Here is a 27185-nt window from a genome sequence, read left to right as displayed (position 1 = left end):
GCTCTTCAAAGCACTTAGTTATGAGACAAGTTCCTTGTACGCGTCAACTTACCTGGCCATCAAAACGATTGTGACTGCGATTGTAGATTAAACATAAAGTTGTTGTCATAAGCAGCGCCCTTTATTATAACTGTCATACGGCATGGAGTGCCGGTGCATTACTCATTACGATTTAGTACATTCTAATTTGTTACGATTTAGTGCAATTCAATTACAATCGAGTCAATCGTAGTTTGGCGTATCGCAAATTGGATTGACAACAGAACGGAACGCGCGGCCACAGTCATTTACAAGGAGTGTGGAACGAATCGTTCGGGGGCGATCGCACCATCGGCCGTTTGTTGCAGTAGAGTAGAAAGTACTGTACTACGCAATTATACTTGAAAATGTAGCAGAGATACTTTCCACCAATGCACGAATCGCCTTTGAGTTGTTTTCAAGCCAATATATATATATATTTTTTGGGCCACGCCTCGTGTGGGCTGGGGGTCTTTACTCCTGAGGAGCAATCGTACAAAACGACAACAACAACAACAACAACAACAACAACAACAACAAAAAGCTTGATTCGGGAGCTCACGGCTGAAGAGTAAGACTTGAAAGTTGTCGCGAACTGGTTTTGTTTTTGTTTGGGGTTTTTTTTTTTGGGGGGGGGGGTTGTTGTTGTTGTTGTTGTTGTTTTGTTTTTCCTCGGTCAGACGCTCGCAATACCCATCTCCGTCGCGGGACTTGAACGCGGCAGCGCTGTGTGTGGGACTGGTCCGTGAGACAGCCGCGATGCGGGGGGGGGGGGGCGGGGGAGGGCTGTGAGCGGCTGGAACCCGCTACGGAGGCTCGTCAGCCGCGGCGGAGCGCACTGACAGGCCCCGTGGATGAGGAAGTGAGAGGACGAGCCCTAACCCAGGTGAGGCGCGACGCGGCGTGATCCAGCCGCGTGTCCTGAGAAAAGTCACGACGCGCAGCGGCGGCGCCTTTTCCCCCACGGCGCGAGGAGGCTGCGGGGCGGCGGGTGCCTGGCGCGGCTAGCGCCAGCGTTAGCTTCTGGCGTCCCAACTTCCCCGGCTTGACGCGGAACTCTGGGCTAGCGCAGGCTAGTTAGCCTTAGCGCGTTAGCTACCTGCTCGGTGTTGTTGTTTCTTTGCAGTTGTTTCCCCGACTTCGGCGTGCCGCTTTCCGGGCTCAAACCCGAGGTTTGGGTGATTTTACGCTGTGCTAACCCTCTGCTGGATGATGGTTCATGGCTTGCACGGAGGAAACGTCGGTCAGCCAGCGTTAGCTGCGTTAAAGTTGACAGTATCTGAAGTTAATTTAAGTCCTTGTGTTGCTAGCATCAGTTGAGTTCAAATCCTATTGTATGGACATGTATTAGCTGACCAAAAGGCTTTCAATGGCTTTGTCACCTGTCCACTAAGGCTGAAGTCCCCATCAACTTGTTATTGGCATGTTATTTGTTACATGCATGCAATGTCTGCAAATAAACATCTCTCTCTCGCTCTCCATATATATATAACTATTTTAATGTAATGTAATTAATATCAAAATATTCTTGGGCTGTTAAGCATTATTTTTATGCTACTCGTCTGTCTACACAAGCACTTCAATGCTCCAACTACTACCAGGACGAATTCCTTATGTATGAGAATGCACTTGGCCCAGTTAACACATTCTGATTTGGGATTGTGAAATGACTGGAGACCTTCGTAATATCAGCCTCGCTTTGCAGCGTTTGACATTTGAATCTGGGAGCGGTGGTCCAACTCCCGGCTCTCGGGCCAATGCCTTGTTCAAGGGCATCGGCCACTAACGTGCATTATTTCCCGGTCGGGCTCAAACCCAGAGCCTTCTTACTGTCAAGCAGTTTCTAGCCACGCCACCCCAGAATATACCGAACAGTTCTGCACTGGAAGAAACAGCCGCGCTCTGCGTTGGAAATGCAGTGTGACCTCATGGCCTAAGTCAAATTAACATTAATACTACAAGGCAAATATTTACACTGCAGCAAAATCCGACTTTGTAGACAAGTGTAGTCCTTTGTCTTTAATCTTAACATGTTTTACAGAACAGAAACAACAGCCAGTTTGTGTCCTTTGTTGCAGGAGATAGGAAGCCCTTTGATGGGCGAGTCCTCTTTCCTAGACTCCTGGGTCAATCGACGACACGCCACCAGGATGGGTAAGACATTTTGAATTTTAAGTTGATAGCAGTAATGGGCATGGTCGATTTACTTAACATTACCTTGTTTAATGGACGCCTTCTTCCAAAGCGACTCACAATGAGTACATTGTGTTGGTGGAAGTCAAACCAGCTATATATCCAAATTCACGCCAGCTAAACCTATAAATAAGTAACAGTAGAGCTGGAGAATATTCCTTAAGAGACAGACAGGTCAGTGCAAGCAAGGTCCAGATGTAGTCCGAAGAGATGCGTCTTCAGTCTGAGCAGAAAGACGAGTAGAAGATTTTATAGTGAATTATCTGCAAATCTGTGGATATTTGAATACGGAATGCGTTTGTGGTTCGGGGACTTTTATTTGAAATGTATAGTTTGTAAGTGAAAACCTATTCACCAAACTGCGTTATTGCACATTTGTGCAATAATGAAACTGAAAAAGGTATTTCAGTCGGTGACTAATGCAATAAAGCCAGCAGAATATTTGAATACATGGAAATATTCATTATTTAAATGTGGTTAATTGTGTTGTAAGGTGTTCAGATTCTGTTAAGAAAACGGTGGCTCACATGGGATGTCCTCATTTGTACATTTATTTGTTTAAGTCGGTTTATTTATGAGTGCATTATAAGTTACTGTTTACCCAGTAGTGCTGCATCAACAGCACCACAACCACAGGTAGAGCCAGCTTCCAAAATGTTTGGCGTATAAATGTTGTAATGTTCATTTATGTAAAAACTGCTTCGGAAAGCAGTGGGGGAACAAACAAAATAAACGGAGGGCCCCCAATAAAACTCCAAACAGGTGGCGATGGCGGCACCCATCGTCTTGTTCTGGCTTTTCAGATGAGCAGGAGGTGCTGAACTCGATCATGCAGGACCTGGAAGAGCTGCGCCGTTCCAGCCGTTCTGCCATGTCCCTGTCGGACCTGGGAAAACCCAAGGCCTGCTCACCCAAGAACCAGGTGAGTCCAGCTCTTCCACTTTGTACCGCCACCTCTGCAAAAACAACAAAAAAATTGGAAATAGTGATATTTTTATTTTTTTTTCAAAATTGGCCAATTTTGCAACAGCTGTGCCATGCCGATGGATGCCATGCACTTTGTAGTCTGGCATTGCATTCTAATTTACATGTATTATCCGCAGGGTCGTTAAATAGGTAATAAACGATAAGATCAACTGAGCTAGCGCTTTAAACTGTGGTTTTTAAACTATGAAATTGTTTATCGCAAGTAAAGAACAATGTTGTAAAAATAAGCATCCGTACGAGGTGATTTCTGCCCCATTTAGTCCAATACCTATTTTGTGTTCTTTGGTCGAAAATGTAGTTTCATCAAAGCTGATATTAAAAGTCGTTGCATTGTCTGATGTATCTGAAGAGTCATTCCAAAGGCGACCACAGGACTGCGCTTGTCTCGCCTGTTGTCTTTCGGCCGTCGCTGTTATTTCACCCCTGAACGCTGTGACTGTTTTTCCACCAGAACGATGTGCGAGTGAAGTTCGAGTTCAAAGGGGAGAAAAGGTAACGGTTTGAGCCCATCATTCACGTTGTTGATGTTTCCGACGCACGTTAAAATGTCTACCTTCTCACCCCCCCTTCTTCTTGAAGGATCCTTCAGTTCCCGCGCCCCGTGATGATGGATGACCTGAAGGCCAAGGCCAAAGTGGCTTTTGGTCAAGCTATGGACCTTCACTACACCAACAATGAGGTATCTAGTTGTTTGCATCGAAGATTTGGTATCCATGGATACTGTCCAGCACCTCTGCAGGTCCTGGTGCTAGTTATCCAGTAACGGAAGTAAAAGATGAATGCACATATTTTTGTGACTAGTTTTTCCAATGATGTGTTCCAGCACTTTGTTTATCCTCTGTTATGTACATGATGTATGGCATGCTTTTTAAAGGCAATCAGACACTGTCAGCTGATTGCCTCGTTATGTTGGGCCATAAACTGCCGGGAAACAAGCTACTCCTGTTGGAGAAATTCTCCTGCGTGGTCGGCGACGTTAACCTGCCCCCGCTGCAGGAAAACAAAACGGAGAGTATTGAAGAAATGAATTCTGCAGAATAAAGAGAAAGATGCAGTCGTGTTTCAGAGCAGTGTTCTGATCAGTGTGCACCTACTCCTGATGAAGAGGGCTTTATACCGAAGAGAGGTTGTGTGCCGTTAGTCAGGTGTCATTTACAACACTGTGCCCCTCAACCATCTCCCCGGGTGTTACCCCCAAACAGGGATTTTAACAGTCAAACTCTGGTCACAGATGCAATCCTACTATGCCATAAAACAAACGCACACTCTTTTTAGCCCCCCTGGGGTTATCCTTATCGCCACACAAGGTTGAGTGAGGGTGGAATGTGGTCTGGTTTTTCCAACACTACAATTGACATTTTGTAGAAAGAACAGTCTCTTCATATAAACTCTGAGAGACTCATTAAAACCCAGAGACAATGAGTTCTAATACCAAGTTACATACAAAAAGCTATTGTCCTATATAAAACATGTAAAACATTATTCAAAAAGTTGATCATGTGTTGCATTTTTCTTTTCTTTATTTTCATTCAAGGCCGTAAGACACAGGCCATGTCCACACTAATACGTATACATTTTAAAACGCTGTTATAGTTCAATGACTTATAAACCTCTCATTAGACCAAATGGCACTGACCACATGCAAACAAAGTGGACATCAGCCGTCGCTCATAGGTTCCTGGTGCATGTGCAAGTTGACGTCCATGATGTCAGCGTTTTCAAGAAGCTCCGTGTAGACAAAAGAAGATTCGTTTTACACTTTTTACTGCAGTCAAAAGAGAGAGAAAAGTATAACAATGCTTGGCGAATTGAAAAACAACGAATCGCCATGTTATTAGCGGTAGAGCTGGTCATCTAGTAATCTAAAGTTTGCTGGTTCGATCCCAGGCTCCTCCCGCTAGCATGCTGTAGTGTCCTTGAGCAAGACACTTAACCCCTAATTGCTCCTGATGGCTGCGTCCGTCGGTGTTTGAATAATTGTAAGTCGCTTTGGATAAAAGCGTCTGCTAAATGACGAAATGTAATGTAATGTAATGTTATTGTTTCAGGACCCAAGCATCATGATAATATTGTATTGCGTGATCCCTGGTGATTCCCACCTCTTTTACTATCTTTTCTATTCCCAGAAATTGATTACCAAGCCACTTTATTAGAGGGAGGACTGTTAAGTAAAACAAAGGACAAATAATACTAGCATACATTACAATTATCATACTTATTGTAAATGAATGTTCTGCCCCTGTCCGTCTTGATTAGTTAAATTTATTGTCCTTAGAGAGGAAATTCTTTCCACAGCCCGGAAAAATAATTTGCCTATTCATCGTGTGCCATTCAACAAAAGGCGTCATCACAGAGCTGTATCTGCTCACGAGAATTAACTCGGTGTCTCAGACCCAGGGCATCGTCTTTTGGTCAGGTCTGGCCCGGTTTTGATATTCGGCTCTAGCTCAGTTCATCCATGTTGTAAAGAAGACCTTTTTTTGGGCCACTTTGGGCACCTTGCAGAAATAAGACATTCCTCTCCTGATATGTGTGTTCCTTCTCTTCTCTTCTCTGCTCCTAGCTGGTGATACCTCTGTGCACCCAGGACGACCTGGACAAGGCCGTGGAGCTGCTGGATCGCAGCGCCCACATGAAGAGCCTTAAGATCCTGCTGGTGCTTCAAACCCCACACCAGGTCAGTAGCTCCACGGGCAACTGACGGCAGGCACTATATATATATATATATATATATATATATATATATATATATATATATATATATATATATATGCGCACACACACACACACACACATATGTATGTATAAGCATGGTTGTATAGAGGTTTCTGACACGGGGCAGTACGTTTGGCTCTAGAATGCCTTGATAAGCTAGAGATTTCATCGTGCCCTGCACAGATTCAAGGCATCCCGTGCCAGACGCAGCAAAGCAGCCCCAAAACATAACCAAGCCTCCTCCATGTTTCACAGTAGTTATGGCGTTCTTTTCTTTGAAAGCCTTATTTTTTTGCGTCTGTGAACATAGAGCTGATGTGATTTGCCAAAAAGCTCCAGTTTGGACTCATCTGTCGAAAGGACATCCTCCCAGAAGCATTGTGGCTTGTCAATGTGCATTTTAGCAAATTCCAGTCCAGCATTTTTATGTTTGTTTGTTTTTGTTATTTTTTCTTTCAAAAGTGGAGTCCTCCTGGGTCTTCTTCTATGGAGCCCACTGTCACTCAAAAAGCGACAGATGGTGCGATTAGACACTGATGTACCTTGGCCTTGGAGTTCAGCTTTTACCCCCATGGGAGTTGTCCTTGGCTCTTTTTCTACCATTTGCACTTTCCCCCTGTTTAATCTGGGGTCGATTTTTCTCTTGCGGCCGCACCCAGAGAAGTTGGCTACAGCTCCATGGACCTTAAACTTCTGAATATTATTTGCAACTGTAGTCACAGGAACATCAAGCTGCTTGGAGATGCTCTTATAGCCTTTACCTTCAACATGCTTGTCTATCATTTTCTTTTTGATCTCCTCAGACCACTCTCTCCTTTGCTTTCTCTGGCCATGTTCAGTGTGGTGCACACAATGATACCAAACAGCAGAGTGACTACTTTTCTCCATTTAAATAGGCTGAATGACTGATTTATAAGATTGAAGACATGTGTGATACCAATTCAAGAAAACGGTTAGTTTGAAATATCACTATAATCCAATTATTGATAATCTTTTCTAAGGGATACCAACAAATCTGTCCAGGCCATTTTTGAATATAATTGATCTCTTTAGCAATAATTTATCACTTTTCACAGTTTCTTTGCTTTACTCTATGACCTACCAAAGGCATGCAGGTATACATGAGAAAATTGCTTTTAATTTCATCACTTTTCAGGAGGCGTTCAGGAGCACTGTTTCAATGAACTGTAAGTGTGTGTGTGTGTGTGTGTGTGTGTGTGTGTGTGTGTGTGTGTGTGTGTGTGTGTGTGTGTGTGTGTGTGTGTGTGTGTGTGTGTGTGTGTGTGTGTGTGTGTGTAAAATTGTAATTTAATTATGGAAAACAAACAAAACAATACCGTACATTTATTAGGTATTTAACTACATCCCTCGGATTGGACCAGATGCTATGACCTTGTGGTTTGATAAGCGAGGACCCGTGTTATTTCACTGTAAGAGGGCGTGGCCATTGTGAACGCTAAGGTAGTGAATACTGACAGACTGCGGGAAGAGACTAAGACCGAGAACGGTGATGAGATGAGATGCTTGATGCTGAGACGCCGCGGTATTGTACGCAGCGTACAATACCGACTGGTCGGAGAGCTGGTCCTAAGTCCAAACGGTCATTAAACAGGAAGCAACTCTCACACAACATCCGCTGATACTCAGCGCACTGAGCGCATTAGTACTTTATTATCCACGAGGCGTAACGCTGCATTTCTGAGGTGAAATGGGAAGTAGGGGAGGAATAAGATAAGATAAGATAAACCTTTATTAGTCCCACACCGGGGAAATTTACATTGTTCCAGCAGCAAAACAGGGACAGCAGAAAATTGAGAGCATATCAAGGTAAGCACTATAAACAATATGAAAAATAAATTAAAAAAACACCATAAATAGGAACCAGAGTTCTAAGTGTAGTGCACATATCTTGACACATTGCACATCAGGGATTGCACTTTTTCTTTTTTTTTTCTTTTTTTTTAATATAAAAAATTGCATGTGTGTGGTTGGAGGAGGGGTATTTGCACTAGGCCTATGTAACAAGACAGGTTCTCAGCTTTGGTGTGGGGATGGAGGGGCCGAATCCAGCGGTGACCCGCTAGTGACCTGCTCTACCCTTAATCGTGTGTGTGTGGGGTCTACTGGCTGCGCTGTTGGTTATGCAGTCTGACAGCCGCAGGAAGGAAGGACCTGCGATAGCGCTCCTTCCCACACTTTGGGTGAAGCAGCCTATCGCTGAAGGAGCTCTCCAGTGCCTTCAGAGTCTCATGCATGGGGTGGGATTCGTTCCCCATCATGGATGACAGCTTAGCCATCATCCTCCTTTCTCCCACCACCTGCACTGGGTCCATGGGGCCCCCCAGGACAGAGCTGGCCTTCTTGATCAGTTTATCAAGTCTCTTGCTGTCAGCTGTGGTGAGGCTGTTGCCCCAGCAGACCACTCCATAAAAGATGGCTGATGCCACCACGGTATTGAAGTAGGTCCTCAGGAGAGCCCCCTGCACTCCAAAGAACCTAAGTCTTCTGAGCAGATAGTCTGCGCTGACCCTTCTTATACACCGCGTTCCTTATTATTATGCAAATGATATTTTCCTAAATAGTCGAAGCAAATGACAGTTAGTATAATTTTCAAGTCATCAACGGTTAGGGTATAAATTGAATGTTATTGAACAAACCTCCCAATGATAACACTATTTTTTTCAAAAATAAAAAAACTCAAAATGCACTGTTTCAAATGATGATGCACAACAGAGTTTCAAAACATGTTATAGGTTGTAAAGAAATTAAAATGGTCATTTGTTGAATGTGCAGCATTAGGAGTCATTTACTGAATTCAAAAGCTATTTCAATCAAAAACATCTTAACAGGTCAAGTTACATGTGAACATAGGAGCCTTCTGTGATATCACCTTCACAATTCTTACCTCCATTGAACTTGTGAGTTTTTGGAGTTTCTGCTTGAATTTCTTTGTAGTTTGTCAGAACAGCCTCCCAGAGCTGCTGTTTTGATGCCAACTGCCTCCACCCTCATAGATCTTTTGCTGGAGGATGCTCCAAAGGTTCTCAATAGGGTGGAGGTCAGGGGAGGATGGGGGCCACACCATGAGTTTCTCTCCTTTTATGCCCATAGCAGCTAATGACACAGAGGTATTCTTTGCAGCATGAGATGGTGCGTTGTCAGGCATGAAGATGGTTTTGCTACGGAAGGCACGGTTCTTCTTTTTGTACCGTGGAAGAAAGTGCTCAGTCAAACTCTATATACTTTGCCAAGGTCATTTTCACACCTTCAGGGACCCTAAAGGGGCCTCCCAGCTTTCTCCCCGTGATTCCGGCCTAAAACATGACTCCACCACCTCCTTGCTGACGTGGCAGCCTTGTTGGGACAGGGTGGCCAGCACCAACCATCCACTACTCCATCCATCTGCACCATCCATGGTTGCACGGCACTCATCAGTAAACAAGACTGTTTGAAAATGAGTCTTCATGTATTTCTGGGCCCAATGCAACCATTTCTGCTTGTGTAGGTTTAGGTTAGTAGGTTTATGCACAACTGCAAGCCTCTGGAGGATCCTACACCTTGAGCTTGGCTGGACTCCAGAGGCACCAGCAGCTTCAAATACCTGTTTGCTGCTTTGTAACGGCATTTTAGCAGCTGCTCTCTTAATCCCATGAATTTGTCTGGCAGAAACCTTCCTCATTCCGCCTTTATCCGCACCAACCCATCTGTGCTCTGAATCAGGCTTTGGTTTTCCCCGTGCTGATCTGAGGCAGTTCCGCTGGCACCAGTCCACAAAGTCTGGTTGTTAACATATAAATATTATATGTTAACATATAAAATGTGAGAAGCACCGATCGATCGGCAGGTGACAGGAATCGGCCATGACCGGTGACCGGCCGATCAGTGTCAGTTAAATCCGATTCTGTGCCGATCTAATTTACACGCCCGATACTGTGCTCATGTCGTAAAAATGAGATTGCCGAATGTCGATACTCAAAGCCGACACCAATGGAATGTAACATAGTTGCATAGTTGACGCTCAGAAAAAAAGAGAGCAAAAAAAAAAAAAGTCAGCTGTTTGGAGGTACTTCAAGGTAAATAAACAAGATAAGATAAATGATTTATCTGTCGCCTGACAATATTTCAAACTTGTGCTGACTGCGTGTCGATTGCTGTCACTACAGCCGAGCGTCTGCTCTGGTTGTTCGTAGTGTATAAGCTCCATTTTTTTTTTTTGACTCTTGATGAGTCACTCAGTAAAAAAAGGTTGAATCAACCTTTGATCAAACGATTCATTTGGTTTAATGCACGGTGAGCAAAGGAGGACTTCCAGTGAACGGGAGTGAGAAGAGTCAGCCATTTATTAGGGTCCCAGCCCACAGAATGTGGGCGAAGACCCTATTGTTATTGCTCTGTTTATTGTTCTCGTGATTGTTGTTGTTGTTCTTCAGCCGTTTGGAATCTGCTTTTTGGGGGCCTTAAAATACTCAAAAACTCACAAAACTTTGCACATTGGTCAGTACCGATGAGGCATTTGATATTCTATGGGTCCCGCGCATGGGCGTGGCAAAATGGCTCCCTAGCGCCCCCTAAAATTAAAGAAAGAAAATGAAATGTTAAGCTGCTCTCATAAGTGTCTGTAGTGCTCGCTGATAAACTCATTATCGTTTTTCATCATGAAATTAGAAAATTGTCTGGGTAAACAATTTTGTGATGTAAATGAAAGGGAAGCTCTTTTTTTACTTAAACCTGATTTTTCGATCATTGGGACTTCACCCGACCGATTGGCAGCAGATTCCTTTAAATTGATCCAGTATTGAGAGCTTCAGCAGAGAAGACGATTGTTTAAAATATCTAACAGTGTAAGGTCTGAGATATTAGCGCAAATTGTATTATTCATTTTTTCAAGCCCGTAGGGCTGAAACCCTATTGTTCTTGTAAAATTCCCTATTATTGTGAGGGTCCGAGCCCACAGAATGTGTGACGAGGAACCTATTGTTATTGCTCTGTTTATTCTTCCTCCGATACCTGGTTCCCCCATCTATATGATATGGGTCCCATGCATGGCCGTGGCAAAATGGCCGCCCACGCCCTCTTGAAAATGTAGAAACATCAAACCTATTCACTTTTTCCACGAAAAGTCACGAAATTCGCTTTAATCTAACAAACGAGGAATCCGCACAGTAGACACGGGTCTACTGTGCGGATTCCTCGTTTGTTAACTAATTATGCTTGTTCTTTGATTGGTATTTTATAATATTTTTAAAACTTGATAATAACATCGTGAGAGTGAATATTTTTTTGTTCGTAAATGCATGTACAGAAGAATAAAACCGCTAAGAGGTTAAGCAGATACAGAAAGTGCTGATGGACAGACGGTCATTCAGTCATTGTAGTGGTTCGTTGAGTGATTTGGGGATGTGTTGTGAAATATACCGTAGGAGCAACTTGGAGAGGGCATCTGGAACATGACAGAGCCCAGGTAGATCTATGATTGTAATTATATCCCCCTCAATGATGTAATTTCACGCTGGCGCCTGGGAACGCCCCCAGGCTGCATTTGTGGAAAAGCAGTTGCAATGCTTAATCTCTCCATGGGGGGGCAGCAGTGATTCAAAAGGTAAAGCGACTCGCGTATACAGTATAATCTTGCATTTATTTGATGAAAAATATACATGTTTTGGAACGGAACATATGTCACAGAAACAAACTTTAGTGGACTGGTAAGGTGAAATAAGTGAGATGTGCAAAAACACGTTGCGTGGTATTGTGAGGTCCCAGATGATATATATTCCCACTCCTAAATATATATATATATATATATATATATATATATATATATATATATATATATATATATATATATAAAATAATAGTGTGCGATGTATATGTATGTGACAAATAATCTCTTGAACTTGTCTGATCGCACCATCCGTCGCTTTTTGAGTGACAGTGGGCTCCCTGGAAGAAGACCCAGGAGGACTCCACTATTGAAAACAAAACAAAAAAAAACAACATAAAAATGCTGGACGGGATTTTGCTAAAATGCATATTGACAAGCCACAATGCTTCTGGGAGAATGTCCTTTGGACAGATGTGTCGAAACTGGAGCTTTTTGGCAAATCACATCAGCTCTATGTTCACAGACGAGCGAATGAAGCTTTCAGAGAAAAGAACACCATAACTACTGTGAAATATGGAGGAGACTTGGTTATGTTTGGGGCTGCTTTGCTGCGTCTGGCACGGGATCTGTGCAGGGCACAATGAAATCTCAAGACTATCAAGGCATTCTCGAGCAAAACGTACCGCCCAGTGTCAGAAAGCTCTATACGTGTGTGTGTGTGTGTGTGTGTGTGTGTGTGTGTGTGTGTGTGTGTGTGTGTGTGTGTGTGTGTGTGTGTGTGTGTGTGTGTGTGTGTGTGTGTGTGTGTGTGTGTGTTTTTTCTTTTTGCGTAGTTTCAGCTGGCATTTAAGCTCTAAATCAGCTGGCATTCAAGCTCTATATATCCATGCATATAGTGGTGTGTGTGTGTTATATATCTGTTATTGTGTATGTCTCCAGACATCTACCTCCAACATGGACCTGTTGCTGTCCCACGAGGAGCTGGACAACACGAGTTTCAGGGTGGCCGACAAGAAGAGCATGCTGGCCTTGAAAGGTGAGCGCTGAGTCCCATCTTTTATGTCACCGAATATTGTGTCTGGACTTGGATTCGCCGACTATTTTAAAATTACACAAATTAAGTCCTTCTTAAATCCAGGAATTTGGGGCTGGATTAAACCTCCAAACAAAGTATTAATATTTTATTCAAACCAGAAATTGAAACAATAGAATTGAATCGTATCAGAGTATACTTTTTAACCTTTTTAAGCTTAAATGAAATACCACCATAGTTGCACATTTCTGTATTGGCATTTGTTCAGTGAAATATTTTCCGCATTGAAAAGTTGGTGGCAATTCTAATATATAAAATGTCAATATATATAAATATAGAAACGTACAGTGAGCCATCTCAGAAATATCAGATTGAATCCAATCGTTAGGTGCTGCTCAATCCCCATCGCTACAGGAAATGTATATAATAATAGAGGAATTCATAATGCTTGTGCGGCACTGTGTAAAAAACAGTTTGTATACATGCTACTGCAGGGAGGGTACAGCAGACACATTTACAACGTACAGATTTATCACATATGTGCATAGAGTATCTGGATAAAAACAAACAAAAACCTCTCTCTGCTTCCTGTTATCACCCCTCCCACACACACACACACGCACGCACGCACACACACACACACACACACAGACTCTCATTCCACGGACCGCAGCTCTCCCCCTCCGGGGTACATTCCGGACGCGCTGCAGCAGTTCGCCCGGAACGGCTCCTTCACCAGCATCAACAGTGAGGGAGAGTTCATTCCTGAGAGCATGGACCAGGTACGCCCTGGGAGGGATTTTGTGTGTTTATACTGGGGGTGGTTGCGGTTGAGGCATGGCAACGTACCTATACTTCCTATAAATTATATGCACGTGCACATGTTACTCTTTATATTGCTAATGATTACCAATTTTGTAGCATTTAAATGATTGCTTCTCAACTGGTAGGTCTCAGTCCAACACTGGGTTGCGGGTCCATCTCCAGTGGACTGCAGGTGTATAAGTTCACATTAAAAACGCTATAATTGTCTTTTGAAGTGTACTCCATTTCTGATGCCGTGCTTTTATTTTGAAATTCTGAAATTATTTTGTTTCCAACATTGTCACGCGCATGTATGGGACCCATACATTATCAAATGACACAGTTGGACTGACGAGCCTGCAAAGTTTCGTGAGTTTTCGAGTTTGGACCCCAAAAGTCATGTAAATAGAGCATTTTTTGGAACATGAAACTCAACCTCCTGCCATGCCCACATCGTGTGAGGAAAACAAAATCTTTTAATAACTTTTAATCGTTAAGGTGTCTTGTAGACACTCCAAGTTTGAAGTCGATCTGATAAATCTCCTAGGAGGAGTTTGCGAAAGTACAAACCATGAAAACGACCAAAAAGTGACTAAAATTGAACCTTTTATCCAATATGGCCGACTTCCTGTTGGGTTTTGGTAATGGTGGCAATACATTTTTTTTTTTTGTGATGTTTAATGTGTACCGAATTTCGTGAGTTTTCATGGAAAAAAGTGAATAGGTTTAATATTTTGAAATTTTCCAAGAGGGCGTGGCTAGCCATTTCACCACGCCCATGTACGGCACCCCTTTAATATCGATCACGTGTGTTCAAAGTTTTGTGAGTTTTCGAGTTTCTCGAGGCCCCCAAAGAGTCCATTCAATTTGGCTGAAGAAGAAGAATAAACAGAGCAATAACGATAGGTTCCTTGTCACACATTCTATAGGACGAGGACCCTTAATATTTGCAAAATTACATGTGCTATTACATAATAATAAATTGTAACTTGTCGCCCAGTTGATGACAGTGTTAGTGTCACCTATCTTCCCAATAATAGACAACAGTGTGCTAAATGTATTTGGACTGTCACCAAAGTCGTTGGAAAATGGAACATTGACTGTGGATACTGAATCATTACGTCCTCCCATGACATTTTACAATTTTAATCTTAAATTTATTGGTCTTGTGCACAGTAATAGTATAGAACAGTCCTTGTCATTGCTGGTGTATTCAGATGTCCTCTCAGCAATGTTAAAAATACACAGTCCAATAATAAGCCAAGTAGAGCATGGTGAGGATTCCATATTATCTCGATTTCTTGAATCCATCACTGCAGTTGCATATAGAAATGGACATTATAACAGGGAAACAGTGTTATAGTCGTGTGACCTAAATTGCGTTCTGAAATGTTTGAGCTATTACTGGTTTCAACTGTGGTTTGGCCTGATAGTTTATTTTACATTGATTTAAGAGACTGTAAATTCACTCCGTCATGTGCTGTTTCCAGGAACAAGCGAGTGAGTAATACAGATTAAAATGAGCTACTCAATAGGCTCTTTCAAGCAAGCTGATAATATGATGCATGTCATGTGAAGTTCCCTCTGATTGTTGTAATAACATCTTCCTCCGTATCGCTCAGCCCTAAAAGCGTGCAAGCAGGCAATTTACTATTTCTTTCTCTACTCAGTCAAGACTAAATCATCATCCTTATCCAAACGCGTTCACACAACATTGTGAATTGTGGGACAGTATTCTTTATTTGAGGTCTATAATGAAGATGATGATAATGTAAGTCTTTCTGGCGCAGGTCGCCAAAAACACATTTCCATGGTAATGAACAATATAGTGCAACGTTAGATTAGATAGGTAGAAATTCCAGCAAGGCATAAAAGTCATTCAAAATGGAAGAAATTTTCCAGTGGAAGGGTGGATGGTATTATTACTTTCCTGTTCTGAAGGCTTGAGGTGTGAAGGATGTAAACCAGAGCAGGTCCCTCCTTCTGACGTTGTTCTTCATGTTCCCACAGATGCTGGACCCGCTGTCCATGAGTAGTCCAGAGAACTCTGCGTCTGGAAGCTGTCCTTCCCTAGACAGCCCCCTGGACAGGTTAGAGGCCAATAGCCAAATATGATCTATGCTTTGAAGCAGCCACGTTCATTTTTAGTCCTCAGCTAAAAACATCCAGTTCTGCACATAAGATCACAATGCATGCTGGGATATACTTTTGCTAGCGTATCATCCAATGTATGCATACTACAACATTTCCCCAGATGCAGTATGTCATCTTGGTACTTTTCACACAATACTCAATGCATACTACTGTAGTGTTATACTCTTGAAATTAAAATTGCACTTGTTAAAAAGCTAATCAGTCTCAGAAGGATTGGAGTTATTTACCTCTATCTTCAAAATTGAAGGAACACCAACAGACAAAGTTTGAAAACTTAAAATAAATTAAAGGGAGCTCTTGAGCTCAGAGGTGAGGGCCTGCCTAACTACAAAATGGTCTGTGTGCTCTTTTGAACCCTGGCCAGAGGAGGTGGGATTTTTTTGTCTCCTCTTTGAAACTGGCTGCTAATATTTTTCTGACTAGTGAATGTAACTTAATTTAAGCGCAAAATTCTTCATACATCATGATGCTAAACTAATTAGCGATTTAAACAAACTCTTGTGATAATGAACTGTGGAGGTCTGTTCTGGCCCTGTATTCATGGTACTTATTTACAGGTTTGAAATAAAAGGCGGCTTGTGGGCCAAAAGGAAAACTCAAAGGCTCGCAGGAAAACAGGGAAAACGTTCACTAGGTGCTTAGGTGCACTCCGGCGCGTTAGGTAGAGCGCTCATCTTCCCGGGTTCCAGCCATGTCCCGCAATGCAGGGGACGACAAATCCTAAATTACTTCCTGGTCCTGGATTAGACAAATCCGCAAAGTCCCTCTGTTGATTTGCCCGATCCACAGCAGCTGAGTGGCCCCGGAATAGGAGCCTGCACCACTTGTCTGCAGCAGTGGCTTGACCACGCCCCTTCTATCAGGAGCATAACATTTGTGACTACTGTGAATCAACTGTTAAGATGATTTATAATTACTAACTAATAATAAAATAATTTCTAATACAACTAATAAATGGCATAAAGAAAAATCAAAATCTTCAGTCTGATTATTCAGACTTCTAGACTTCTTCGACAAAGGCAAAATTACAGATGTAAATTACTTAGGGAAGTGGACGCAATTTATTGCCTGGTCTGGAAGACAAGGCTCTCAGCGTGAGTCAAGATTAAAAGGAAAGAATGTATGCGTGTATGTGTGAGATATAGAGGAAGTAGGGGGCGGGGGGCAATGTTAATGTTAATCAGGTTTCCAGTTTCAATAATAAAACAGTCATTTGGTTATCTTCACATCTCGCCTTAGTTTCCTTATCTTGGGAGGGGAAGACCACTTCTTTGCCTGGCGAGCGTCCCTTTTAGCACCTCCACCATTTGGGGATGAAGACAAGAGTTACAGATCCAGGGTCCCAGTGGGGTTCAAAACCCCTACTGGGAATCTTTGGTAGAGGGAGGCGGCAGCAGGGGTTTTTCTCGCTACACTATGATTTCGAGCCAACGTCGTAGTTACAGTAGTGTCGCTGCCCTGTTTAGTTTACTATGTGGGTGTGGAAGAGTGTCTGTGTACTTATTGATATTAAAGGTGTTTGCCTGCGTGTGTGTGTGTGTGTGTGTGTGTGTGTGGGTGTGGGTGGGTGTGTGTGTGACTTGTTTTTTATCACATAGTGACTACCCAAAATCCAGGATGCCCAGGGCACAGAGCTACCCGGACAACCACCAAGACTTTCCAGGTAAGGTTTGTGTCTGTTTTCCCATGTCAAAGGGGTCGAGCTGTTTAAGCCAATCATTAACATAAATACATCTTTCTCACTTCATTCCTAATAAATGCTGTATGTATGCCATATCTTCCAAACTCCATAAAACCCTCCTTTTATGGAGGTGTACGGCCTCTAGAGGCTTGACACAAATTTGTGGAGTTTGCTACACGGTGGAAATCTATTAGCAATGTTCCTTATTGGCGTAATGAGAACAGGAGCCGGTGTCAATGTTCAGTAAAAGTTGTTCTGTAAATTTCCCCACTCTTGGAAGTAGTATAATTTAGGGAAAAGTGCCGGTACCTCTGTGAATGGAAGTGTGTGGGAATGGATGCAGTAGTAGGGGTGGAGCTGAATCAAACAAAAGCACAAATATTGGGTTTACATTTTATTATTATTTTTTTTTTACACAAATATTTTAAAAGTTATTTGTTTTCGGCAAGAAAAAAAAATTCCGGGTCAAAAATGGCGAGTCCGAACCGTGGCACTCTGCTGCCAAGACGAGAAACTTAAACACATCCACTCTCTACAGGGACAGGCCAATGTGTGAAAGGCTACCTACTGCCTTAACCGGATATTTTTTATCCAGCAATGTGATGTATTCCATGTGGGAAAGGGGCTATAATGATAAATGCCGGTTCAGCTGTTTTGCACAAAATCAGACCGGTTTAGGCTCGTACACCAGACCGGACCCGCAAAACCGGAAATCGACCCAACTCTAATGGAAGTCTCATGAGATTCATTTAGATCCAAGTCAAAGAGTTACTCGCTGGTGGCGTGACTCCCGAATCACTAAAAACATTTATTCACTACGATCAAATCTTTTTGCGGGTCTTGCATCACTGCAACGGAGACACAGAGAGTTAGTGTTAGTGCAGGAACACCAGTAAGTCCAAGTGACAGCATTGCGTTATTTTTTATTTAAAAAGTGGGATCCAGTCAAAACAGCAGTCAAAAGTGGCATCAGTAGTTTCCCTGTGTGAATAGGAAAATCGACCACGTTTGGCACTCAGCAGGTGATCACATTGATCCTGTCGACACATCTGAATAAGCGATTATTCGCTCATACCACCCGACATTTGACCCTGAAAACTATTTTCACATCCCCAGTTAACATGAACTATTTACCCACTTATGAGGGGAGAAGGATTTTGTCTGAAAAAGTTAGTAAGTTGCATATCTTATATATTATATCATATAAGTACAGGCATTTCATTATTCATTATTCACTCTGCTAAAACAATCCTAGACAATATCTTCTCAGTATTAAAATCTTACTGATCCATCTCGTGTGTGTGTGTGTGTGTGTGTGTGTGTGCGTGCGTGTGCGTGTGCGTGCGTGCGTGCGTGCGTGCGTGCGTGCGTGCGTGCAGGAGCTGAACCGATATGATTGGCTGTACTGTACGTAGTCATGTGATCTCTTGTCTTCCTTCCCACGCCAGAATGCGACATCCCAGTGTTTGAGAAGTCAGGGAAGGGGGGGACGTACCCTCGACGATACGGCATTCCTGTCGGCCTTCAGGACTATAGTGACGGTAAAAGAAAAGCGTGGAATTACATTCAGCCACCGCATGCTGGATGCACTGATACTGGTATCGAATTACAGTCGGACATCATTTTTTCGAGATCTTCCTCAATACCTTCCAATATCCTCTCCCCTGCCCCATCCATCTTCCCCTCCTCACCTCAACAGGGAGGAAGACTTTCCCGCGAGCGCGGCGGACGCAGGTTCACGGTTTCCGCTCGCCGGTGAGCTTCAGCCCCACGGAGCAGTCGCCCAGCACCAGCAGCGGCAGCAGCGTGTTCACCCCCGACCTGGAGGAGGCCCCGGGGCCCGCCCGCCGCCCGCGGCGGGGCAGTGACATCGAGCCCAACCCGACCCCGACGCCCACCCTCTCCGTCATGGACATCAGCCCCCCGAGTCGCTGTGAGTCCGCCTCGCAGCGCAGCTGCTTTTCGGCTGGTGTCATTTTGGCAGGTTCATTATTGAGTACTGAAGGGATTGAAGGAAAAACATGTATTTTCATTCTTGTGACTGCGTTTAACGCACCCTTAATTGACAGTAATTATAACTATATTAACATTTTACATATATTTATGATTAACAATTTGTATTTCCAACCATCATTAATTAAAAATCACTAAAAATGAGATGGGTGGTTTGATGGATACATTTATTTTTTTACTTACTTTCTTTAACATTACCTACTTTTTTCTTCCATCAGTTGGTTTAATGCAAATTGACGGTCTACCAGAATGTTTATGTTCCAATGTCAATACATGGCTCTTTGTGGGGTGAATATATATTATCACACGATTATAAGGTTATATAAATACAATACAAGACAATTCAATTGTTATTCCAAATTATCCGTGTGACTATGAACCGTTAAATTTCACCATGAAGATGGCTCCAGCTTGACATGCTGTTCTTTTTCGTCTCTGTGCTTCTAGCGCCCCGCGCCCCCACCAACTGGCGCCTTGGGAAGCTGCTGGGCCAGGGCGCCTTTGGCCGAGTCTTCCTCTGCTACGACGCCGACACGGGGCGGGAGCTGGCGGTCAAGCAGGTGCAGTTCGACCCGGAAAGCCCCGAGACCAGCAAGGTGAGGAGGGCGTGTCCGGTCTGAGTTTGGGTTAGGAGGGCTAGGGTCGACCGTAGCGCTCTCTCTCTCTCTCTCTCTCTCTCTCTCTCTGTTTGCTTGCGTGCGTGACTTCCGGTTGTATTGAAATACCCCTTTTTTCAGGTTGGCAAGCCGTTATCTCACGTTACCATGCTGGTGATTTTCAATTGGTCTTGTTGTGGTGTCATCGTAGGTTGGATGTAAAATTATGTTCAGCTAGAGGAAGACGAAGCTTTGTTGACATTTATGTTGTGACGTTATGTGGTTCATTTCTGCACAGGATCTATGAGTATTCAGTATTATATTTAATTGTTTTGCCGTCCTCACAAAAATAATATATTGTTGCATCTTGATGTACAATTTTGTAGTCCAAATTTTACGCCAAGTTTCAGAACCTTGACGTCTAAAGTCAAAGGATGATGTGGTTCTGACAGCGGGGCCAAGAGTAGCGGGTTTACTATTATCGAGGGAAACCAGGGCTTTACCCGTAATGAGAGGCAGCTTGATGAGGGCGAGGCGTTGCAACGTGTCTCCACAGTGTTGTCTTTTTAGGCGCTTTTCCTTCCACCCATTTCGTGCAATTTCAAAATGAATCAGTTTGTTAAAAACAATGAGGTACCGAGCTGATATTCAGTATCGTATCGGGTCCGATATTGGTCAAAATGACTGGATCGGATATTGGCACAAATATGTCACGACTTTTGTCGGACGATATTTTGCCCAAGAAATAATTGCGAATATTATTGTAATTTTTTGCTACTGATATAATAATGCAAGTAAAACCCTTCAAATAGCAATGAACTTTTAATTCTTAAGAATATTCAGACATGTGAAATGTGGGGAAAAAAAATATTGAAATATCCCAAATAAATAAAACATGAATATAATAAAACCACACAACCAAGACAATAAATAAATGGACCCTTGGGCTGTGTGGGCGGGTGGGCGGGTGGGGGAGCTGCTCAGGCAGTCCTCAACTTAAATTTCATGATCGTAATAGGCCCACATACAAAACAAAATATGTGGTACCTCGGTCAGCGTCCACACCTGTCATTCATTCAACATGATGGGGTGCTCAAACTCACCTTGTATCATTATGATCATCATCATCATCATGATCGTCGATGTCTTTGGATCTTTTTTCTGTCTCTGATTCAGGAGGTCAGTGCCCTGGAGTGTGAGATCCAGCTGCTGAAGAACTTGTGCAACGAGCGGATCGTCCAGTACTACGGCTGTCTGCGGGACTCCATGGAGAGGACGCTCTCCATCTTCATGGAGTACATGCCCGGGGTGCGTGGCCCTCAGAAACAGACAAACCACAAAAACGGGATAAACCCTACGCTCGTATAAATATATTATCATACTGAAAAATCTTCTTCTTTACTTGTTTTTAATGATTATTTTTTTAATAAAATCTTTTAGCAAGAAGGAACCTGGAAGAATTTGTATTTGATTCTGATTCCACACAAATAGCTTCATGTTCAAGCTCACTGTGTTGGGTGTGATTAATATTTACCGTACCATTCAACGTACAGTATGTTTAACATCCCTTTGTCTATTGCCTGGAATCTAGGTAAGCGCTGGTGCAATGAGCCAATCTTAAAATAGTTTCACAAAGATGAGGTTAAATTAACAGAAAATAAAATGCACATGGTCAACCAAACTAATGGGAACCTCTTGATACATTTTCCTTTCCCGCCAACAACAGAGCCACATGTATGACGAAAAAATACAAATATTTTGCCACAGATCAAAAGCATTGATGATGCTAACAGAAGTTATTATTTGGACATGATATTTGAATTCAGACTTGCGTTGCCCGTGTGGATTTTTGCCTGAACGAGAGCCCAGGCTCGTCAAGCTGCTTTGCCGCCATTCAAACGTCGGTTCCCTTTCCGTGTCTTCCAGGGCTCCATCAAGGACCAGCTGAAGTCATACGGGGCACTGACGGAGAACGTGACGCGCCGCTACACCAGGCAGATCCTCGAGGGCGTGTCCTACCTGCACAGTAACATGATCGTCCACAGGGACATCAAAGGTAAGGGGGGGGGGGTGTAAACGCAGTCGAGGGTCGGGTTAAATTTAGCTTTCGTTGGTCAGTCTTGAACTCTAAGCTAGCCGGCTATTTGGAGTATTCAAACAATATTCATTTATATTGTCGTATTCAATTGTGTTTGATTTATTCATAACAACAGTATTACAAATTATGTAGATTTGACTTCATAAAGTTGATAGTAGAGTTGGATCGATTTTCGGCTTTTGTTGCAAAATAAAAAGTAGCCTACAACCGCAACCTGTGCCGACGGCGTCAAAGCGCTAAATCCAACTGGTATTGCATTGGTAATAAGCGATATGAAAACATGATTAACAGAAAATGAGGTTTGTTTATAACTGGACGAACGAAGCCACTAGCATCTGACAGGCTGTGCGCCACCAACTCGGGACCGGCTGCCGAGTCAAGTGCGACACCTAGCGATAGAATTTTCTATACCGGTCGGTACGGTGTTTGGCTTCATATCAAACCGTTTTGAAATTTTTTACACCAGCACAACCCTAGCTGATGGTTTATCCAACAGCAGCCGGAACATTTTTAGTAACTCCAGACTAGCACCTCATTGTTTATCAACACAACACAAGAGGAATACTTATAGTGGTTGAGCCTGCACTGGAGGACCCTGAAACGTTTGCCTAATGGAGGAGCTGGTACTCAGAGGGTCTGAAGTTATTTTCTGAGCCTCTCTGATAGTTTCTTCGAAAACAGCGTCAAGGGTGGGATGTTGCCCGACTCTCACATAAATCTTCATGGCCCTCTGTGCGAGGCGTGTAAGCTGGGCCTTTAGTCGGGCAGACAGGTTGCCAAGCCACGCTGATATGCCGTAGTGCAGGAAGCGCTCTACTGCTGCAAGGTAGACCGGATGCAAGACCCTCTGGTTGATGTCGAAGATCCTGCGCCTGCACAGGACGTGCAGTCTCTGCTGAACCCTGGAGGAGACGTTTTCCACCTGGACGTTCCATGTCGGTTGGTCATCTAAGTAAAGGCCCAGGTATCTGTCAGAGCTCACCTGTCCTATGCTCTGGTCATGGATGACAAGTGGTCACCAATGGATTGGGGGTCAAACACCATTTCCTCCGTTTCATTAATGTTGAGGGCGAGAAGGTATTCATCACACCGCCGAACAAAGCCACTTTATGGTGAAGAGGATGTGGGGCGGTGGGGTGTTAAATGCTGATCTGAAATCTACAAACGACAGTCTAGCCTAGGACTCTCCGGGTGTTTAGCTGCTAGGTGCGCTATACTGTCGATGGCATCATCAGTGCCTCTCCGATGTTTGTACGCAAACTGGTAAGGGTGGGTCTAGCTGTGGGTCGACATAGGACCGTATCTTGCTCCCCATGCATTATATCACAACAGAGGTCAAATCGATTGGTCTAAAATCATTGTTCCCCTGCGATCAGGGATTCTAGGGGGGCGGGTGTGGTTACTGCCTTTATTTTTCCACAGTGTGGGAATCAACAGACCTCTGGAAGATGTGGCCCAAAGCGGGTGTCAAATTCGTCTGCACATGTTTTTAACAAAAAAGAAGAGACGCCATCTTTGCCAGCGGCCTTGCTAACATTTACATGCCTGAATACCTTGTGGACAGATCTCCCACCTTCCAACCTTGTCATCAGTTTCAATGCTATCAAGCACCCGAATGCAGATATCATGTGTCAAAGCGTTTACAGAACCTGCTCAGTTTGTTTTCTTTAGCCAGTTCATCTGTGGGCGTGCAGGGGTTCCTTTTGTTGCTCAGTGTTTTCCACTGTTTTTGTAGGATATCTGGTATGGAAGGTTTCCTCAATCGTCTCCCTATGGTGTTCTCTTGCTTCCCTCACTCTCTGGTTTGGCTCTGTTTGCACTGGGGCTGCCCCCGACTAAATATCTTCATAGTCGACAAGTCATCGCACGTTTATGATATTAATTAAATTATTTAAATATGTATATTTTTTGGGCATCAGAAAATGGTTTGAGTTCCAGGGCGGGAAAAGAACCTTATAACTAACACTGTTAACACTGTGGTTGTGAGTCCACCGCCCCGGGAAATGAGCCAGACTAGGGGTCTCTAACAAGGGAACACCAACAGCGGGAAAATCATCTTCTGTACGCCAAATTTCCGTGCAAATGAATATCTAATTTAAATGTGTACATTAATAAAATGATAATAGGTCTTATTAAGTTAAACCGACAAGTATTTCTGGTGCCGACGAGCGAGGGTAGCAACGTTTAATCGAATTATCGCACACATCCCTAAATTACACCGGCAAAAGGCCCTCGTAAAAAGCTGTGATGATTCTGAATGTGTCGGAGCAACCAGCAAGGCGACAGAACATTTTATTAATTTATCAGTAACACCAACACAATAACTTATAAACCAGCCTTCAAAATTTAAATAAAATTTACAAGCTCTGCGCGGCAATCATGCATGAAGCGAGCCGCCGGTTAATTACTGGCAAAAGCCAAAAGTCAAATTAGAAGCCCTCTAGGGTCTCATACACGGGTCCAACCATTTAAGGTTTATTTTCACAAGGCGCAGGGAGTAAAAAAATAAAGATAAAATGTGTGTGTGTATGTATATATATATATATATATATATATATATATATATATATATATATATATATATATATATATATAACATTTAAATTTATTTTAATTTTTTTCCTGCAACCAACCAACCAATGAAAAAGTTGTTCGGCTAAGACTCTTCTCGTCAACTATTTTAGTACTACACAGAATTTGTGGGCAGAGGGAACAGCCATAGACTCAGGCTAGGCTCGGGCAGTTTTACGATGAAATCATCTATCGGCGATCGACTCCATCGATCGCGACTGACCTTGAAGACAGACGTGTTTTTTTTTTTTTTTTTTTGTACTGCCAGCACGTCCCTGGTGTACCGCAGAGACACCTGGCTGCTGGTGTAGTTTGACAGGTGGCGGTGAAAAGTTTGCACACGGTCGACGGATTGCGAGCGTCGTCATACAGCGTTTTTTTTACCGAGAAAAGCGCGCAGGTTTTTGCGTGTGGCGCTAAACATCCGACGACTCCTGTTCGCAGGGGCCAACATCCTGCGTGACTCCGTGGGGAACGTGAAGCTCGGGGACTTCGGGGCCAGCCGACGGCTTCAGACGATTTGCCTGTCGGGAACGGGCATCAAGTCGGTGACCGGGACGCCCTACTGGATGAGCCCGGAGGTCATCAGCGGAGAGGGCTACGGCAGGAAAGCGGACATCTGGTAAGACTTGACGTGTCTACGTGCCCTGCAACACGTCTTCAGTGCGTACTAAAAATACTAAAATGTGTCGGTTACGCACATTTTTGTATTTTTAGAGCTTATTGTGCGTAATCACCGGGTGTCATGACATCTCACTGTATATATGTACGACCGTATGTATATGTGTGTGACAAATAAGCTCTTGAATCTTGAATCTGCTTGGCTTCCTATTTGAAAATATGTACTTCCATATTTGAAAATGCAGCGCGAAGCTGTCAATATCAACCGGATGAGTTTGTCCCTTCAAAATATGAACGTGTCATTATCAACGAAGATAGTCACCTTATTACAAAGGACGAGGGTGTTATATTTGTAGGTGACGGTGGCTCACAAAGTAGAGCGGGTCTACCCAGAGCGGCGGATTTCCTTCACTATACATTGCATGCAAAGTCTTTTTTTGCTCTATAGATGCAGATCTGTTGTGGAAATATGTAAAAAAAAAAACAAATTAAAAAGCATTCTACCAAGGTGTTGGATGAGGCCAAAGATGGGCAGTAATCTAAAAATTAAGCCACAATTAAGTTTTAATGTCCTCCACATCCTTCGTAGAAACTAATGTTTGGCACTTCATCAGAGTAACTGATTTTTTTAGGTCCTTTGAGGGTCTACCAAGAGTCTTACGTTTTTAACGGCTTTTTTGTTTCATTAAATTATGAAAAATAAAATAAATACATCAACGGTTATGTTTGGCGAAGCGTGGAGCGGATCGAGCACCGCCGCCACAAGAATGCGCGGCAGAATTACTTTTTAAATACTTGAATTTCTATCTTCTGCATTTTTGTCATGGACGGTTGGTGTTAATTCCTCTTTCTTTTAAAAGATTTGTGGTGGTCTGACTGACTGCGTCGTCTTATTTCACAGTTTGTGTGCTCGTTAGGCCGCTCAGAGACCAAAATGTATGTGCACAAGCACTGAAACTGAGTTTTGCCTAAACAGGTGCCCTTTAAAATGGCTATACCCATGCTGCAACAGCCTGTGGTTCTGAATGTCATGCCGGGCATGCGGAACCTGTGAATGATGTCTTATAACACATAACTCGGTACAACACATAATTAAAAACCAAATAATTAAAACGAAAACAAATAACTCCAATGTGCATGTAAAAATGCCTGCTTCATTCCTCTTAAGACGTGCGCACAGCAATGGAGTGAATGCTTCTGTGCGCCGTGACGTCTCCTCACGGCCTGCGTAAATATTCGTCAAAGTCGTAAAGTTATTGTGACTGCTTGTCCTCTTTCAAAAAGCTTTAAAATGTTGTTGGAGATGAAAAATCAGATCTAGACTCAAGCCCCTGTGGGGGGGTGACAGGGTGACAGTTGAAAGCATGCGTTGCTATGGAGACGCACTGTCAGTTCCGTTCCCCGGTGTAATGGTAATTGCTTACGTTGGGTCTCGTCCAAGGCAAACGATACCGGTGTTTATACTTTGCATCACCTCTAGATATCTGGCACTTGCACAGCGAACTCTCAGCCCTCTCACACCTTGCAATGTCCAAAACAAATGCGGAAATACCTCTATCTGGTTAAATGGTTAATATTTCACCAATGAGGTCATGAGTGCTCAAAGTGTCAGTCAGCACCAAAATCCACACGTACTGGAAAATGCCTATCATTGCAGAAAGATTAAAAAAAAACGTATGTAAATTATTTTTGGCTTTGCAGATTTTGACCAAAGCGACTACGCAACAGAAACCATATATTTACACACAACCATTTTCAACAGAAATGCATTTCTACATTTCACCACATGCCATTTTCAACGGAAACGCGTGTTCCTCTTTGGCTGGACTTTAAAATGCATTGACGACAAACGTACTAACGACAGCTCCCCTGCAGGAGCGTTGGCTGCACGGTGGTGGAGATGCTCACCCAGCGGCCCCCCTGGGCGGAGTATGAAGCCATGGCGGCCATCTTCAAGATCGCCACCCAGCCCACCAACCCGGTGCTGCCGCCCCATGTGTCCGACCACTGCCGGGACTTTCTCAAGCGCATCTTCGTGGAGACCAAGCAGCGGCTGTCGGCCGACGAGCTACTGAGTCACGTCTTTGTACATTAGTCTG

At 43.4% G+C, this 27185-nt stretch overlaps 1 protein-coding gene across 1 annotated transcript; it reads left to right on the top strand.

Annotated features, from left to right (window-relative positions):
• The first annotated feature begins 485 nt into the window (after positions 1–485).
• Positions 486–27185, top strand: map3k2 (mitogen-activated protein kinase kinase kinase 2). The gene is made up of 17 exons (XM_080024580.1): positions 486–589; positions 2097–2172; positions 3015–3133; positions 3650–3690; positions 3778–3877; positions 5762–5875; positions 12455–12551; positions 13200–13330; positions 15363–15442; positions 17105–17169; positions 18636–18728; positions 18887–19120; positions 19648–19796; positions 20973–21104; positions 21723–21852; positions 24910–25087; positions 26962–27185. Exons 2-17 carry the CDS (start codon positions 2115–2117, stop codon positions 27179–27181), a joined length of 1941 nt encoding a protein of 646 aa, XP_079880706.1. The 5' UTR covers positions 486–589; positions 2097–2114; the 3' UTR covers positions 27182–27185.

Source organism: Zeus faber (genome assembly GCF_960531495.2).
Source record: "Zeus faber genome assembly, chromosome: 2".
Classification (NCBI taxonomy): Eukaryota; Metazoa; Chordata; class Actinopteri; order Zeiformes; family Zeidae; genus Zeus; species Zeus faber.
This window is presented reverse-complemented; position numbering and strand designations above follow the sequence as displayed.